We start from the raw sequence: 16528 nt of genomic DNA, 5'->3' as shown, positions 1-16528 counted from the left end.
TGCAAAAAAATTTGTTTAATGAATGCTTTCGGTCAATTGACTGAAGAGAGATAGAGCCTTTTCTAGTCTGTCATGGCAGACTAGAAAAGACTGACATTCAACAGCGAGTATTAAAAAAAAAAAATTGCAAATTTTTCTTTTTAATTTCCCCTTTCGCAAAAGCAATAACGTGACGAGTGTAGCATGGTCTCCTAGCACATAATAGCAAGCACTCACTTAGTAAATTAACAAATGTTAGCAATTTTCTAAGCGTTTTCCAAGTTACACGGAAAGCGATCATACAGTTTATTAATTATTCAAGACTTCATTTGGTCATCATTTTAATGAAAGCATCGCGTTCCATTCACGCACCAGAAGCGCCGTTTGAAAGCAGGTTATGCTGCCAGCTCTCTATTGGAGATACAGAGAACGAATTAGTACTTGATTCATTCCCTGAAGTTTTTTTTTTTCTTCTTTCTTTCTTCCTAGATATGGCATCTGACTCACACGCTAACGGAGCTACTAGCATTATTTATGTAGCAAGCTTTGAAGTATACGTACGTCTTCTTTCACTAAAACGTGTACTTGCTTTCTTTAGTGATGGGTAGAGCGCCCAGATACATTGGAAAAAAATACTGGACCCTTAAGACTGAGGGTGAAAGTTTAGAATGCGCATCAATCTTACAAAATGATTCTAACTTTCCAAGTGTGTGCGTGGTAAGGTTTACTATTCACACACTTTACTAAGTATAAGTAAACAAATTGTTATGCTGCATATTTTCATTAAGCCACTTTAAGTTGCCTTCAAATGGTTTTTTACTTACTGTAATAGATACAAAATAGATTGTTAATACAGTAATGCTCTTCTCACCTGACAATATTCTTATTAATCAATCAGTCTTCCTCACTCTTGCAATACTTTTCTGAAGAAAATTATTGAACTCTATAAGACAAAAAGCTGTCCCGAAGAGTTTTCTCGGGACAACGGGATGCATTAGCCAAAAACGGGACGATCCCGTATTTTGCGGGACGTCTGGGATCCATACTTATGGAATGAAGTAAAATGGAATAAGGTTACTCACTTTCGAAGAAAGAAGAAGACATGGATTTATCGACAAATGGCCTTTCCCTATATTTAAATGCATGCATTTAATTAATTATAATATTAATATAATAACAATAATGATAATGATGTGCTTGCGAAGCTTCTTGGCAACATACATGACAGATCGACTTTATTCACCAATCAGAAAAATCCTTTTAAATCCATTGGTCTCTTTTTGTCACCATTTTCTCAACCAGTGTATCTGTAGCACAGTAAGTTAAGTTTTTTTTTTCTTTTTTCTTTCTGTAAAAGATGAGTTTTTAAAACTTTTGGGAGTTTCCGGATAAGTTAACTCTAAGTCCACCTAGTGTTTAAACGTACGATAGGTTTAAACATTTCATGGTGGAATTATCATAAACACACACACAGCATTGAAAGAGGTGAAATTCTGATAGAAAAAGAGAAGATATTACAGAGATGGGAAGAATATGTAAATAAACTTTATGAAGACAGAGGAAGAGGAGAAAATCAAATGAAAGAGCATAGAGGGCAGAGGCTGTACATCATGAGGGAGGAATTGAATCTAGCAATTCAAAAGATGAAAGAAGGAAAATCCCCTGGAATAGATGTTTTACATATAGAACTTATAAGGAGTATAGGTGAAAAAGGTAAGGAAGTGTTATGGCAAATTATTAACGGAATTTATGAGGGACAAGAATTACCAGAGGAGTTTAGAAGATTAATTTTTATCCCCATTCCAAAAACGATGGAGTTTTAGACTGTAACAATTTTAGAACGATAAGTCTTATAACTCACACAGCAGAAATTTTGGCACAAATAATTTGTGCCAAAATTTCTGCTGTGTGAGTTATAAGGGTAAAATGAGTTATAATAAATTACCCATAGCCAGTCCGTGATTTTGTTTGTATATATTATCTTGAAACACATTGCATCAGGTCCGGTTACTTCAAATTTCAAGATAACATATACAAACAAAATCATGGACTGGCTATGGGTAATCCTTTATCTCCGGTTCTTGCAAATATTTACTTCGAAGATTTTGAAACCAAGGCTATCTCTTCCTTTATTTTAACACCTAAAGTTTGGAAATGTTATGTGGATGATGTCTTCATTGTTTGGAGCCATGGACATGAATCCCTTATGGTTTTCCTCGAACATCTCAATAGCCGACATCAAAGTATTAAGTTTACTGCTGAGCTTAAAACGGATAATTCCTTGCCTTTTCTTGATGTTAAACTGACTCGCTCTTCTGGTAAACTAAAAATATCGATATATAGAAAACCCACACATACCAACAGATATCTGCACAGTCAGTCCCATCATTTCCCTCCTCATAAGCTTGGGATAATTTCCACCTTGGGACATAGAGCCCGTTCTCTTCTTGATGATCCAAATGAACTGCTTACAGAAATAAACCATCTGAAAACTTCTTTCGAAATTAATGGATATTTTAAGAAAATCATTAACAAATTCCTTCTTAATCCTCCTAGACATCACTCAGAAGAAACAAATAGATTCAAAAGCAATATATCTATTCCTTACATAAGTACTGTTTCACATAAATTAGCAAAAGTTCTAAAAAAATACAATATCAGAACCTTGTTTACTCCACTTCCAAAGATCCGTTCCTTAATTAGCCACCCAAAACCTTGTCATCATCAACTCAAATACCCTGGCGTATATAAAATATTATGTGACTGCGATATTCCTTATTTCGGGCAGACAGACAAATCTGTCGAAATGCGTATGGAAGAATACATGAGAGACATTACTTACAAGAGACAGCGAGCAAGTGCATTATCAAGTCATATCCTTTTTTCAGCTAATCCTAATGATGATAACCAAAGTCACAAAGTCTGCTGGGAAAAATCTACAAACATCTTCCGTTGCAGTGACGAAATAGAGAGAAAAATTGTGGAATCGAGAGAAATCATCTTCAATCCTGTTCATCTAAATAACAACTTAAGCTACAACCTCCCAGATAGTCATTCAGCTGTAATCATTTACTGGCGTTCATGTGATGCAGCAAGCACGCACTCTCCCAACAATGCAACAAATGAAAGAACAGCTTCAAATACAACTACAACGTTTTCATGCTAATTATGTATAAAGACTGTCTATGTTGTTCATAGTCTTTTAACCCTCAATGTTTAGTGTTTTTTCTTTTATAATGTCACCTGAAGAAGGCTGTTACAGGCCGAAACCAGTAGTGTGTTTATATTAAAACCTTTTTAATTAAATCTCGGTTCTAGTCATTCAATTTTTTCATAAAACTATACAGGGTGTTCGGGATAAATTTGACAGTTTCGTAAGGAAAAAGAAAATCTTCTTTGTATCTATTAAATTTAATGAATTGACAAAAAAACATTACAGGCAGAGTTAATTACAATACTATCAACAAGATTTACTCAAAATAACCACCATTAGCATCGATCACAGCTTCAATTCTGCTTCGGAACCTCGAACAAGCTGATGCTACAGTCTCCCTGGGAAGGGCCGCAAAAACTGTTTTAAGTTTATCCATTAACTGGGCTTTTGTATTACTGGAAGTGCGACTGGTGTCTTTTTCAACTGCGCCCCATACAAAATAATCCATGGGGTTAAGGTCTGGGGAGTTTGGAGGCCAAACATTTGGACTGGTGAAGTCGTAGAAATTTTCAGACAACCATTTTTGACTTTTCCCAGAGGTGTGGCAAGGGGCCGAATCCTGCTGCCATACATACGGCCTACCATTGGCTACCCTTGTTATCCAGGGCTTGACTACAGTTAGCAACTCCACGAACAAAGCCCGAATTCCAATGCCAGGGTTCTTCAACACCTGTTCCTGCAGATTTGCGAGGAATTCTGCTGTACGAACGCAATCAGATCGTCTGCTAGGGATCTTTCTTCTTGCTACATCCTCGTAGTCACCATTGCAAGTCTCTAGTTCATGCCTGATTGTTTTTACTGTATTCAGGGAGCATTGGGCAGCAGTCGTAATATCCTTATTTTGATGGCGGGCACGAATCATCATGATACAAGTTATTCTCTTCCATGATTCAGGTGGGTTCCAGCTATCCATCCTTTCTGACATCTTGTATATGAATGAAGAAGGGTCCAAACTTTTAAATGAAGAGAAGTGTGTGTTAATACATGTAACTTACGGAAAAATATAATTAATTATAAATATGTGAAATTTATCCCGAACACCCTGTATATATATATATATATATATATATATATATATATATATATATATATATATATATATATATATATATATGTGTGTGTGTGTGTGTGTGTGTGTGTGTGTGTAACACGTTCTTCTTCTTCTTCTACAGCTTCTCCCACTTAAGTGGGGTCACTGTTTGTTATGAGTCTCATCCACACCTTCCTGTCTTGGGCTGTCACCACATCCAAGTTCTTCATCTTCAAGTCCTCTTCTACCAGCTCCTTCCTTCTCTTCTTTGGCCGCCCGCGCTTCCGCCTTCCTTGCACATCCATCTGCATAACCCTTCTTCCCACATATTCGTCCTCCCTCCTCATCACATGACCAAACCATCTCAACCTTGCTTCCTGTATTTTTGCTCCTAAGTTCGTAACTTTCACTGTTCCCCTGACATAGTCATTTCTGGTCACACCGCACATCCACCTAAGCATTCTCATCTCTGCTACTTCCATCCTGCTGATGTTATTTTTCCTCAGGGCTACAGTTTCTATAGCATATGTCATAGCTGGCCTCACTACTATCCTATAAATTTTGCCTTTCAGATTGATCGGCACCCTCTTATCGCATAACACTCCAGCCATCTCCCTCCAGTTCCTCCAACCCGCTTGTATCCTGCATCCCACTTCCTTCTCAGCTCCTCCATCTTCTTCCACTGTTGAACCTAAGTATCTAAAGTCTCTCACCTTCCTGATGACATTTCCTTCCAGCTCCAGATCTGTCTCCTGGCCACCGCCCACTGCGCAACACATATACTCTGTCTTACTTCTGCTCAGTCTCATACCTCTCTCTTCTAGTACTTTTCTCCATCTTTCCAGTTTAGTTTCTGCTTCTTCTCTTGAATCTACACACAGCAAGATGTCATCTGCATACAACATTGTCCAAGGTGCATCTTCTCTCACCTCCTCTGTTACCACCTCCATCACAATATTAAACAGAAACGGACTTAATGCTGACCCTTGATGTAAGCCAACTGTTACTTGAAAACTTTCTGTCTGTCCCAAACAGGCCCGAACACTTGTCTTCACATTTCTGTACATTTCCCGTACCAACCTGACATATTTCTCCGGCACCTTCTTCTCCCTCAGACACCTCCAGACTTCTTGCCTTGGCACTCAATCTTATGCTTTCTCCAGATCAATAAATACCAGATGTAGCTCCCTTTGTTTCTCTCGATATTTTTCCATCATCTGTCGTAACCCAAAGATAGCATCTGTTGTTGATCTACCAGGCATGAAGCCAAATTGTTCCTTTGCAATCTCCACCTCCTCCCTCAATCTACCATCAAGAACCCTTTCTAGGATCCTCATTGTGTGGGACATCAACTTTATTCCTCTGTAATTTTTACAGTCTTGTGCATCCCCTTTACCCTTGTAGATGGGAACAAGAGTACTCTCCATCCATTCCTCGGGTATATTTTCCTGTTGGCAAACTTTCATGAACAGGTCCCACAGCAGGTCAATTCCCTCTTCCCCCAGTGCCTTCCATGCCTCCACTGGAATTCTGTCGGGGGCCCCCACCGCTTTTCCATTCCTCATTCTCTTCATGGCCTCCGTCAATTCCATATGTGTAACACGTTACGCACGTTTAATGAGATTCTATTGTAATCATGCACCCTAACTGTATGTTATTCCTATTATTGTTTTATACTACTGTACTGATGATGATGTCCTAAGATACTTAGGATGAAATATTTGTACTGATGATGTCCTAAGATACTTAGGATGAAATATTTACAATTAAATAATTTTCACTGTGGTTAATATGTGTGTTTCTTTTAATTAAAAATAATTTCTTTTATTCTTCCTTGCACAAGTTAAACTTCCTATTTTAGCACATCCCGGAGTTTACCATATTTCTTGTTCCTGTGGGGTCTCCTATTTCGGTTAAACAGGAAGTACTGAAATCCGTCGATTAGAAACAATTGTATTATATCACTTTTCTTCAACCTGAGGTCTAGTCTTGGAGAACATGGAGTTTCTACTAACTACAGGATCCTTTGTGACGATACAACAATTCTTCATATGAGTCCTTTCAAATTCTGAAAATGTGAGAAGCTGTTCTCATTCTATCATTTTCCCTTCTGAATTTATACTTATTTTAAAAACTTGAAAAAAAAAATTCCACCGTCAATGTTTGTGAAAGTATAGGCAGAAGACGATTTTCGGCGCATCACTCAAGACCATCTTTTTGCGTATTAGAGGCTTGAAGTATATCAGGTTTGATTTCTACAGCAGCATTCCTGGATTATATAGCTCTTAGCTCATTCATTGTACTAATGTCCATAGGTTCACAAATTTTCGTCGTTGGGATTAAAATCAAGCAAACCAAAAAACCTGGTACTTGATATCTCTCACCATATTATTATTATTATGTGACACCTCCAGGGAGTCCAAAGACTCTTTAAGGGAGAGTGTGCCAACAGCATCGAACGATTGATTCCCTTATAACCACTAACCGCTCTCAAACTTGCTTAACTTTTTACTGAGCCATTAGTAGCAGAGGCTCTACCAATCGACCAATATGCAAAGAACGCGAATGGTTTTCATTTCCCTATCAAAATGATCCTGCGCTATTCATACGCTTGCAAGACTTTGTACAACTGCAAATTCAAACAGCTATCAAAATCACAACAAATCAGCAACCATAAAAAAATGCATTCATCAAAGTCACAAATGCACGAAATCGGTTGGGAGAAGTAAATTTCAAATCACACGTGTGTAAAACCATGCGTAAAATCATTTTATGTTGCATTTCGTCCGGTGTAAGATTATCGCTGATTTTTGGAAACCTGAAACGAGTGAAAAGTTCCATGTCTATTTTTTTTTCTTTTCTTTCTTTCTTTTTTTAAAAAATTATTTTATTTTAGAACAGACTTTTTCGATTATTTAACCTCTAACCCGCCTACGATACTAATGTACGACTGGTTGGGGGGAAATGCATGATACTGGCTAACAATATGTTTCTCTCCGTTCACTCTCTCTTCGTAGTAATGCGATCACGGCATATGAAGAAAACTATTTCATCGGACAGTTATACAGTACACTGTATATACATTTCGTCCATAGTGAGTACTGATCTTGAACTGACCGTAATTGAAGTCTTGAGATTTCAAAACAAAAGACGGTTTCTTAAGCAAACCGTGTGGTGTCAGGGCAATATGTATTTAGAACAATTATTTGTGTTCAAGGCTTCCTTTGCATAAAGATAAATTTCAGTTTAATCTGTAACGCTGTTGCATTTATTCGCTTTCATCTTTCTTTTAAAATCATAGACTCAATAACTAGGCAAAATACATAATAATACTTGAACAACGCCATAGAATATGCCAGCCTGGCCGAGTGGTTAGCGTATCCGCTTTCCAGTTAAAAAGGCTGCGGGTTTGAATCCCGCCGTGGGCATGGATGTTTGTGATTGTCTTTGGAAATACCAGTGGTGGTAGATGGCGTTGGTGTAGTTGCAGTCAGTTGGTGGATTGAGTGATAGAGACAGATTTGTAGAGCAGAGGTGCCCTCCCTCAATGAGTCCTTGGACTCCCTGGAGGTGTCTAATAATAATAATAATTTGATATATTGAAACCCTTGTACCAGAACAGTCATTGGTATCAAAATCATTATGTTCTATAGGAAACTGTCAGATAATATGCTAGTACATATTTTGGATGAAAACTGACTAGATCATTCTGAACTGTTATTCACCATTGCATTTTTTAAGGAAATTACAATGTAGCCTAATTATTAATTAAAGGTTGGTTGATTGGTAGAGCCTCTGTTACTAATGGCTCACGCAAAAAGTTAAGCAAGTTTGGGTGCGGTTAGTAGTTGGAAGGGTTCAATCATTCGATGTTGTTGGTACACTCTCCCTCGATGAGTCCTTGGACTCCCTGGAGACGTCACATAATAATAATAAATTAAATTAATATTTCTTATATTTTGACAAAGTCAAATTGCCATAATTTTTTTTCTGAAGCATAATAGTTGATGTTGAGCCTAAAGTCCTAAATAGTGCCTTAAGTCCTAAATGAGGCTGAAGCATGGCAGCTGATGTTGTACCTGAAATGTACATCCTTTTCCCCAAAGCAAATGGGGAAAAGGATGATCATTATGGGTGATTTTAATTATGGCAATATAGACTGGGATGATGAGATAGTAACCAGAAGTAAAGAAAATGAGTTTCTTGAGTGTAAGAGGGACAACTACCTCAGGTAGTAACAGAGGGCATGCGAGGATTGAGTGTCTTGGAATTTATCATCTTGTCAGAGGATGTAATTATAAATGAGGTATCAAATCTCTCTCCAGTTGGTGAGAGTCACCATGGAGTGATTAGATGGGTGGTTGCCAACAATGTGACAACTTCTGTGAGGAAAGGGTATATGTGGGACTACAAGGCTAATGATTATGAGAAGCTCAGGAGACAGTTTGGAGCTGTAGCATGGAACGAGGACTTGGGTGGAAAGAAGATCAAGGCTTCTTGGGTGATAGTCGAGAACTATTCTAGTAGAAGCAATGTCTAAATGTATTCCAAAACTCAAAGAGGTAGCTGTGAAATGAATGAATGAATGAAGAAATTAAGCATGCAATACAGAGAAAAAAGGCATTATGGATGCAACATAAGAGGAATGGTAATAATCATTTCCATGAGGAATACCAAGAATAGACAAGGAGGGTGACTCAGTCAGTAAGGTTAGCAAAAATATATATGAGCAGCAGTTAGCTAATGAAGCCAAAAGAAATCCTAGAGATTATTTTCAATGTGTAGCCAGCAAAAATAAGAACGGTTATGGTAGGATGGCATTGTTTGGAGAAAATGGTATAAGGATAATGTCTAGGATATAGTTGAGATATTTAATGAACAGTTCATAAAGGTCTTTCATCCTTGTGAATGTGACATCATGGAGAGTTTGAGAGCTGTGGATGATGAGAAGGAGAGACTGACTGAATGAGGAAGAGGTATATAGGGAATTGAGCAAACTAATTCTGTGGGACTTGATGATATATCACTGTGAAGAAATGTGCCAGGGAGTGGGAGTTGACATCGCTCTTGACATATTTGTCTTACATTGGTCATGTTTGTTCCAAAGGAGTGGAAGGTAGGCAAGATTGTACTGCTTCATAAAGGACATGACAGAATTCAAGCATCAAATTATAGGTTAATCTGTGTGTCAGGTGTTGAGATTAAAGTGTTGGAAAGAATGGTAAGAATCAGGATCCAGAATTGTGTTGACAACAACGGCATTATCTTTGATGAACAGCGCGAATTTGCCAAAGGGAGGTCATGTTTTATTTATCTACTTATTACAATAAGATGACAGCAGTATTGGATGCGGGAGATGAATACACAGAGTATACTTATATTTTACAAAGGCTTTTGATAGATTAGTGCACGATAAGTTGATAGTCAAACTGGAGCGAATGGGGTTAGATATGAGACTAGTGCATTGGACTGGAGATTGGCTGTCTGATAGGTATCAACAAGTTATGTATGGAGGAGCTATATCTCAGAAGAGGAAAGTCGCTAGTGGCGCCTCAGAGGTCTGTTTTAGGACCATTGCTATTTAATGTGTATGTTAATGATATTGAGGAAGATTTGAATGGGGGCTAACAGCTGTTTGCAGAAGTAGAGCAGATATTCTGGCCTTACAAGAAGACTTGAATTGACTGAATAAATGGGCATGGGAGTGGAGATGCCAGTTCAGTGTTGCAAAATGTAAGGTTTTAAAATTTGGAAAACAAAGATGGGATGTAGAATTTACTCTTGGTGGGAATATATTGTTGGAGGTGGAGGAAATAAGAGATCTTGGGATGCTGATGGATAAGGATCTAAAATTTAGAGGCCACATTGCCAAAATTGTGAGGACAACATAATGAATTCTGGCAATGAAATGGGGGATGCTGACTTGTAGAAGTAAGGAGATTCTGGTTCCATTGTATAAAGCCTTGATTAGGCTACATATTGACTGCTGTACACAGATTTCTTCAACTGGTTTTCAGAAGGATGAAGAGATATTGGAAAGGGTCCAGAGGTGATTGGCCAAAATAGTTTCTGGCTGCTGGAGTGTTGAATATGAAGAAAGGTTAAGACAATGCAATTTGCAAATGGATAGGAGGAAGAGGAGTGAGATAATAGAAGCATACAAGTTGTAAGGGGTTGTTATAGGATTAATGTTGAAGAGGTTTTTCCTAAAATGGTGAGAGATTGGGATAGAAGAAGAGGTCATCCATGGAAGCTGTATAAGCAGGGTGTGAGCAAGGAGAGTTGTGAATGATTGGAATGCATTGGCTGAGAGTGTGGTGTCTGCAGAGAATTTGAATATGTTTAAGGAGCTGTGTGTATAGCAAAACAGACCTCCTAGATGAGTCTTTGACTCCATGGGGTCTTAGGATAATAATAATAATGATAATAATACAATGATGAATAGCTAAAAGTCTTTTTATCAGAAGGAACTGTTATTAATTGGAAGACAGGTTACTGGAGGCCTGCAGTGACTTGAAAAGTTTCAGCGCAATGTTTCTGTGAGTGAGCAGGTTGGATATGCTTTCTAAAACAGTGCTATAATAAAATAAAATATCATTCCTAACTGAACATGTTTTTTATTACAACAGTATTTCAAGACAACATATTTCAGATTTGGTTGTTTTAATAAAAGTAGAACTATAGTCCCTATTCATGGAATTTCAAACACTCAGTTTTTAATATTTCTCCCAGATCATTTATGTGACATGGATTTTTTTATCTGTCAACTAATAAAAATGATATACTGTACATCATACAGTAAGTTGGTAATGCTCAGTATATGCTTTTATTTATTTATTTATTATATGTATATAACATCTGTAACTGCTTCAAGAAGTAGGTATTCTTCTTGAAAAAATAAATGTTATTTTCAGATGCTGCTATTTTAAACAAAGATCTCCTTGAAGTATTACCAGGTATAGATGAAGCCAATTCAATAAGTGAAGAATTAGATAAAAGGGTGAAATTTGAAATTATGCTAGTATCACCCCAACTCCTTGGAAAACAATCTGGGAGAACTGAGGTAATGTTATCCAATTGCTAATGCTTGATTATTAGACACACATATTCAAAAGAATAAAAAATAATAATTTTCATTATCGTAAATATTTTGGTTTGAAATTAATGGGCCATCATCAGTATATCATCATAATCACAAGGCAAAACTAGAACAAAGAATACTGTTTCCTCCTACTGGACAGCTGCAACCAAGATGTGATATTATATGCATACTCCATGATGCTTTCTTGTATTCAGAATTTAAATGTTGTTACCAGTTTTTCTGTCTTCTCCCTAAAAAGGTTCATGACATACTGAGCGATAAATATATATATTTAGTTTTCTCTTATATGTGTAGAGCTGTTATTCAAAGAATATAGTAGAACAACAAATGTTACGGCCTACCAAAAATCCATAAACCTAGCCACATTCCTCTCCCTTCTTTTAAGCTCCCATGCATGCCATATACGCACACACACACAAGCCTCTGTGAAAAATTCATCAGAATTTCTGACAAAAATTATAAACCTCATCCCTAACGAATCATTTTGATATCCAGTCCTTATTGACCAGTGTGCCTCTAGCTGACACTCTTCAACCATTATTAGAGGAGTTCCCTGCAGATTTAGTTGAATAACTTTGGCATATGCTCGGGCTATTTCATCTGCAGAAACCAGTTCTACTAACAGATCAAAGAAACCACTACAGGAAGCCTCTTGTCTTTACTTGCCAGTTTCTACTTAGAACATCTTGAAACTTTCTAATCTTTTCAATACGACCTCAACTTTCCTTTAGGATGCACTATATGGATGATATGTTCGTCATCTGGCTAGACTGAAGCATCTCTACTGACTTTCTTAATCAAAACAAACAGCCTACATCCATGTATCAACTTCACCATTGAAAAATAAAGGACAAATTAGATTTCCTGGATTTTCTCCTTTTCCATTTCCCATCTGGAATATTTACATCTCTTCACCATAAACCTACTTTCACAGGCCACTACATGCAACAAGATTCAGCCCACCATCCATCTCAAAAAATAGGCATCTTCAAATCTTTGCTCAATAGAGCACATGTTATCCACTCCATTACCCAAGTCCTCCAACAAGAGCTGAGCACCATTCAGTGCATCATGCTGCAGAATGACTTCACCTCAAGGAAGTTTAAATGCATCCTAGACATTTACAATCCTAACCCCAAGGACCCTGAACCTGTATGGCAAGTTGATGTCCCATACGTTGTAAACTTCTCTGAAGTGATTACGAAGACCCTAAAAAGACAGTTTAGTCCCTACATTCTTCCCTGTTTATCTTTCCTCTTCTTCTTTGGTGCATCAATCCGAAAATTGGTAAATATAGCAGCACATCACAACATCCTGTCTTGTGACTTCCTTTTTATCTCTTCATAACTCTTAGCGGCAGTTAGCATCATTATGTTATTTATATATGAAATTCTTGGTCTGCCTCGTGGCCTCTTTCCTTCTACAGTCCCTTCCATTATTTCTCTAATCAGTCCCCCCATGCCTCAAATGGTCCAATTAGGCTTTTTCTTCTCTTGGGGCATGGGTCCCATGCTGCCAAGCGCGTCCCCGGGTTGCGGATAGGGGAATGGCCTCTGGATACAGAGGTTAGCTGCGAATAAACAGGGAAACCTGTGAATAAGCAATTCACAGGTTTCCCAAGTCGTGGACAAAGGGATGGCATCTACCAACAGGAAGTGGTGAGATAGACAGTGGCATGGTTATCTCTATAAAAAGCCGCACATTTCCACTGACGGGGATGCGACATGGCGAGATGTAACCGCCATGTCGCATCCCCGTCAGTGGAAATGTGTGGAATAAGTTACAACCCGATGGAAGTTGGGGCAGCAACAACTTTCATCCTGATCAGCGGAAGATCACCATAAGTGACAACAGTGTAAAGGATACTGTGGTAGGCGGATAATCATGAGGAATTAGAAATGGCTAGCACACTGAGCCTCTCTAGAAGGCTATTGCTGGACAAGGAAGGCAAGGGGATACCACCTTGTTCTATTTTTCCCTAGTAAGATAGCAGTATGGATGGTTTATCTTTCCATGAAAGATAAATAGCCCCCCCCCCCCAGTATTTACCAGATTCAGCATGAGTGCCTCATCTTGTATTTTGGACATACAAAAAATGACTATAAGAACACCTGTCTTATGTCAATAACAATAAACCTGAAAAATCTGACCTTGCTCAACATGGAATGGACACTGAATTCACCTACACTTCTACACTTCCCAAACTTAAATTGGAATGCCTGCCTATCCATTGCCAAGATTTGGAAGAGTCTCTTTGAGACCAACTATGATACCTTTTTCTTAAAGCCTCCAATAAGCAGACGGTGATTTTTCCAATTGAGGAATGAAAGTTGTCTTCCACCTAAAGATATTCACAAATATTCATGATGTAGTGCGATATGAACCAACAGCCTATTGTTTGGAGAGTAGACACACTATCTATTCAGCCAATCAGATTGGCATATTTGCAACTTTCTCTGATCTCATAAAATCTTATCATTTTCTATATTTACTGCTACCACAAGGGTCAAATATCTGGTCATACTTTTTTCTCTGTTAAAATTGCTCACTTTCATTACAGTTATTATAAAGAAACTTCCAGGAAGTTAGGGCATCATTAAAGGGAGACCAAATATCTCTCACACCACCTGTCATAACCTTCTCTTGAATTCATTCACTCGCCATCTTCAAAGGCAAGTTATTACAATCACACACACACACACACTCACTGCTCTGAGAGAAAAATCTAGCAGTGACAGTTTCTTCTTTGACTGCATTCATGCTACTTCCATAGATACTGCTCTCTCTCTCTCTCTCTCATCTTCTCTCCACCCTCCATAAAATAAAAAAATCCATCAACTAGTGTTCTGTATGAACCTTACAGAAGTTTGTAGATCTCCATCATATCACTCCTCTTTCTCCTGTTTGTGAATGTCTGCATTCCACAAATTCTCAATCTGTTCTCAACCTACATTTTGCTATCCCAATATAATCTTTAATGCTTTTGTTTGCACCCTCTCCACTGTTTGGCATCACCTTAGGAAACAGGACCCAGATCTGTTAACAGTACTCCAGATATGATCATATTCCAAGTCGTATTCCCAATTTTTGTTCCCTGAATTTCAACTTCGTACCTACTAAAACACTGAGACTCCTAGCCTGGTTAATTTCATCTAGCCTAATCCCACCAATATAATATGCCATTGGGTCAACTTGCATCAAAGCACATAACTTTATATTTACTAACATTGAACTGCCAGTCATTTTCACATGACTATAATTCTAGCTTATTGAAATAACTCATCATGTACTGCATCTCAGTTGCACTCAATTACCCTGCCTGTCTTTGCATTGTCAGCAAATAGCTGTATATCTTCTATCAAATCCTTCTCAAGGTCATTAATGTATTTAATAACATTGAGAACATTGAATAACAGTGGACCAAGGATTGATTCTGAGGTACACCACTGGTCACTTTAAATCTTGCAGACTCACATCCCTCATATACCACTGTTTGATATCTGTCAATCAGCCATCCTCTTATCCAAACTAATAGTTTATAATCCAGTCCCATATCCTCCAACTTATGCAACAGCCTTTCATGCTGAATCCTGTCAAAAGCTTTAGCAAAGTCCAAAAGTATCTTGGTGTATCTGTTCCCCATATCTAACTCAACTGTGACATGTAGTGCGAGCAAGTTTTTCAAAAACATGACCTTCCCATAGTAAATCCATGCTGTTCATTGCAAATTATTGATTTTCTGTCAACCCATTTTTGTATGAAATCTCTTACCAAATCTTCACCACCACTCCAGAGATAATGAAAGGTCACTAGTTAGACACATCATTGCACCACACTTGTGCAATGGGATTATCATACATTCTTTTCACTATTGTTGAATCTTTCCTATGCTTACTCAAATTATACCAAGTCAAAACCACAGCCAGTTCAGCTGAACCCACTTTTTTTCATCTGTACTGATATCTCATCACTCCCTATTGTAGAATTCTTATTCAGTTTGTGCAATGGCTCAAGTACTTCATACACCTCAGTTTTTTCGTCCATTAAATAGGCTGCAGTGAGCTGTATGGTCCATACCAGGTTGTTTGCTTGTAGCAAAATGGCTACTCATTAGGTGAATAATCTCTTCTGTATCAAAAATAGGCAAAATAGCCATAGTACATAGGGAAAAATAGAAAAATTAAAATTAACTCTTATATATCAGCTATCTGCATTCTATGTGCATTCATTGGAGTTTATATTGTTATTATTATTATTATTATTATGTGTCACCTCTAAGGAGTCCAAGGACTCATCACGTTTGGGCACTCTACTCCACTCTGCTATGCACATCTTCCCTATTGCTTAATTCTCCAACTACACACTATTACCATCAGCATCATCTACCACCTATTACAACCAACAACAATATTTTGTGTCTGTAAATTGCATGTGTTCTGATGGCCGATTTGTCTATACACAGGATAAAAAACCTGAATTTCTGGGAGAAAAGCCTTGCTTATCAATCCCTGTATGAGATCAGCTAATTCACCTTCAAATGAAAAGCCCATGTAAAGATTCCTCTCATCACAATGAGAATCAAACTGAGGCCCTTTTTCTTTCATGTTTATTCTTTCTTTTACTTGTAACATAATGATAGAATTCTTTTGGGTTGCCTTTAGCTTGCAGAACCTTTCTGTTCATACTCATACTTAGCTTTCTGTAAAATAGTTGTAACACTTCTAATCCTTTTAATTTTCATAACTGACATAATTTTTATGCACATGGTATTCTTTCCATGTCATCTTTTTCTTAATAATCTTCTACTTAATAAGATTGTGCATTCATTTTACTTCTTGAATTATTCATCAAACTCTATAACACATTTTGTATTGCATCACTCGTGGATTTTTTTTAATACTTCCCATGTACTGCCAATATCCTTCCCATGTAGCAACTGATAATCTGCTATGGTTATTTAATTTCCTTTCTCTGTAATTCAGCATGTAACATTTTCTGAATGGAACATCCATATATTATACTTAGCCATTTCCTGGGTCTGTACAACATGATCATGCTGCAATCAATTCTAGTGCTGTTTTATTCCAGGTTTCTTCTGCCTATAATCAGACTAATACATTTTGACCTTGAGTTCCTTCTGTCACATGCTGTGGAATGAAGTTGTCTTACAACAACTCAATAAATTTGTCTTCATTCTTCTCAT

General features: G+C 37.6%; 1 protein-coding gene across 1 annotated transcript in view; it reads left to right on the top strand.

The window, feature by feature from the left end:
- Window positions 1–16528, top strand: part of LOC150100217 (kinesin-like protein KIF28) — a 308018-nt gene that overhangs the window by 90216 nt on the left and 201274 nt on the right. Inside the window, exon 15 of the mRNA XM_090402612.1 lies at window positions 11138–11286. Coding sequence (XP_090258738.1) covers window positions 11138–11286 — 149 coding nt within the window. The remainder of the gene's footprint in view (window positions 1–11137; window positions 11287–16528) is intronic.

This window comes from Typopeltis vanoorti, chromosome 13 (assembly GCF_054136105.1).
Source record: "Typopeltis vanoorti isolate ZY-2024b chromosome 13, IOZ_Tvanoo_1.0, whole genome shotgun sequence".
NCBI lineage: Eukaryota > Metazoa > Arthropoda > Arachnida > Uropygi > Thelyphonidae > Typopeltis > Typopeltis vanoorti.
The sequence above is the reverse complement of the archived record's forward strand: the minus strand, read 5'-3'. Positions and strand labels throughout refer to the sequence as shown.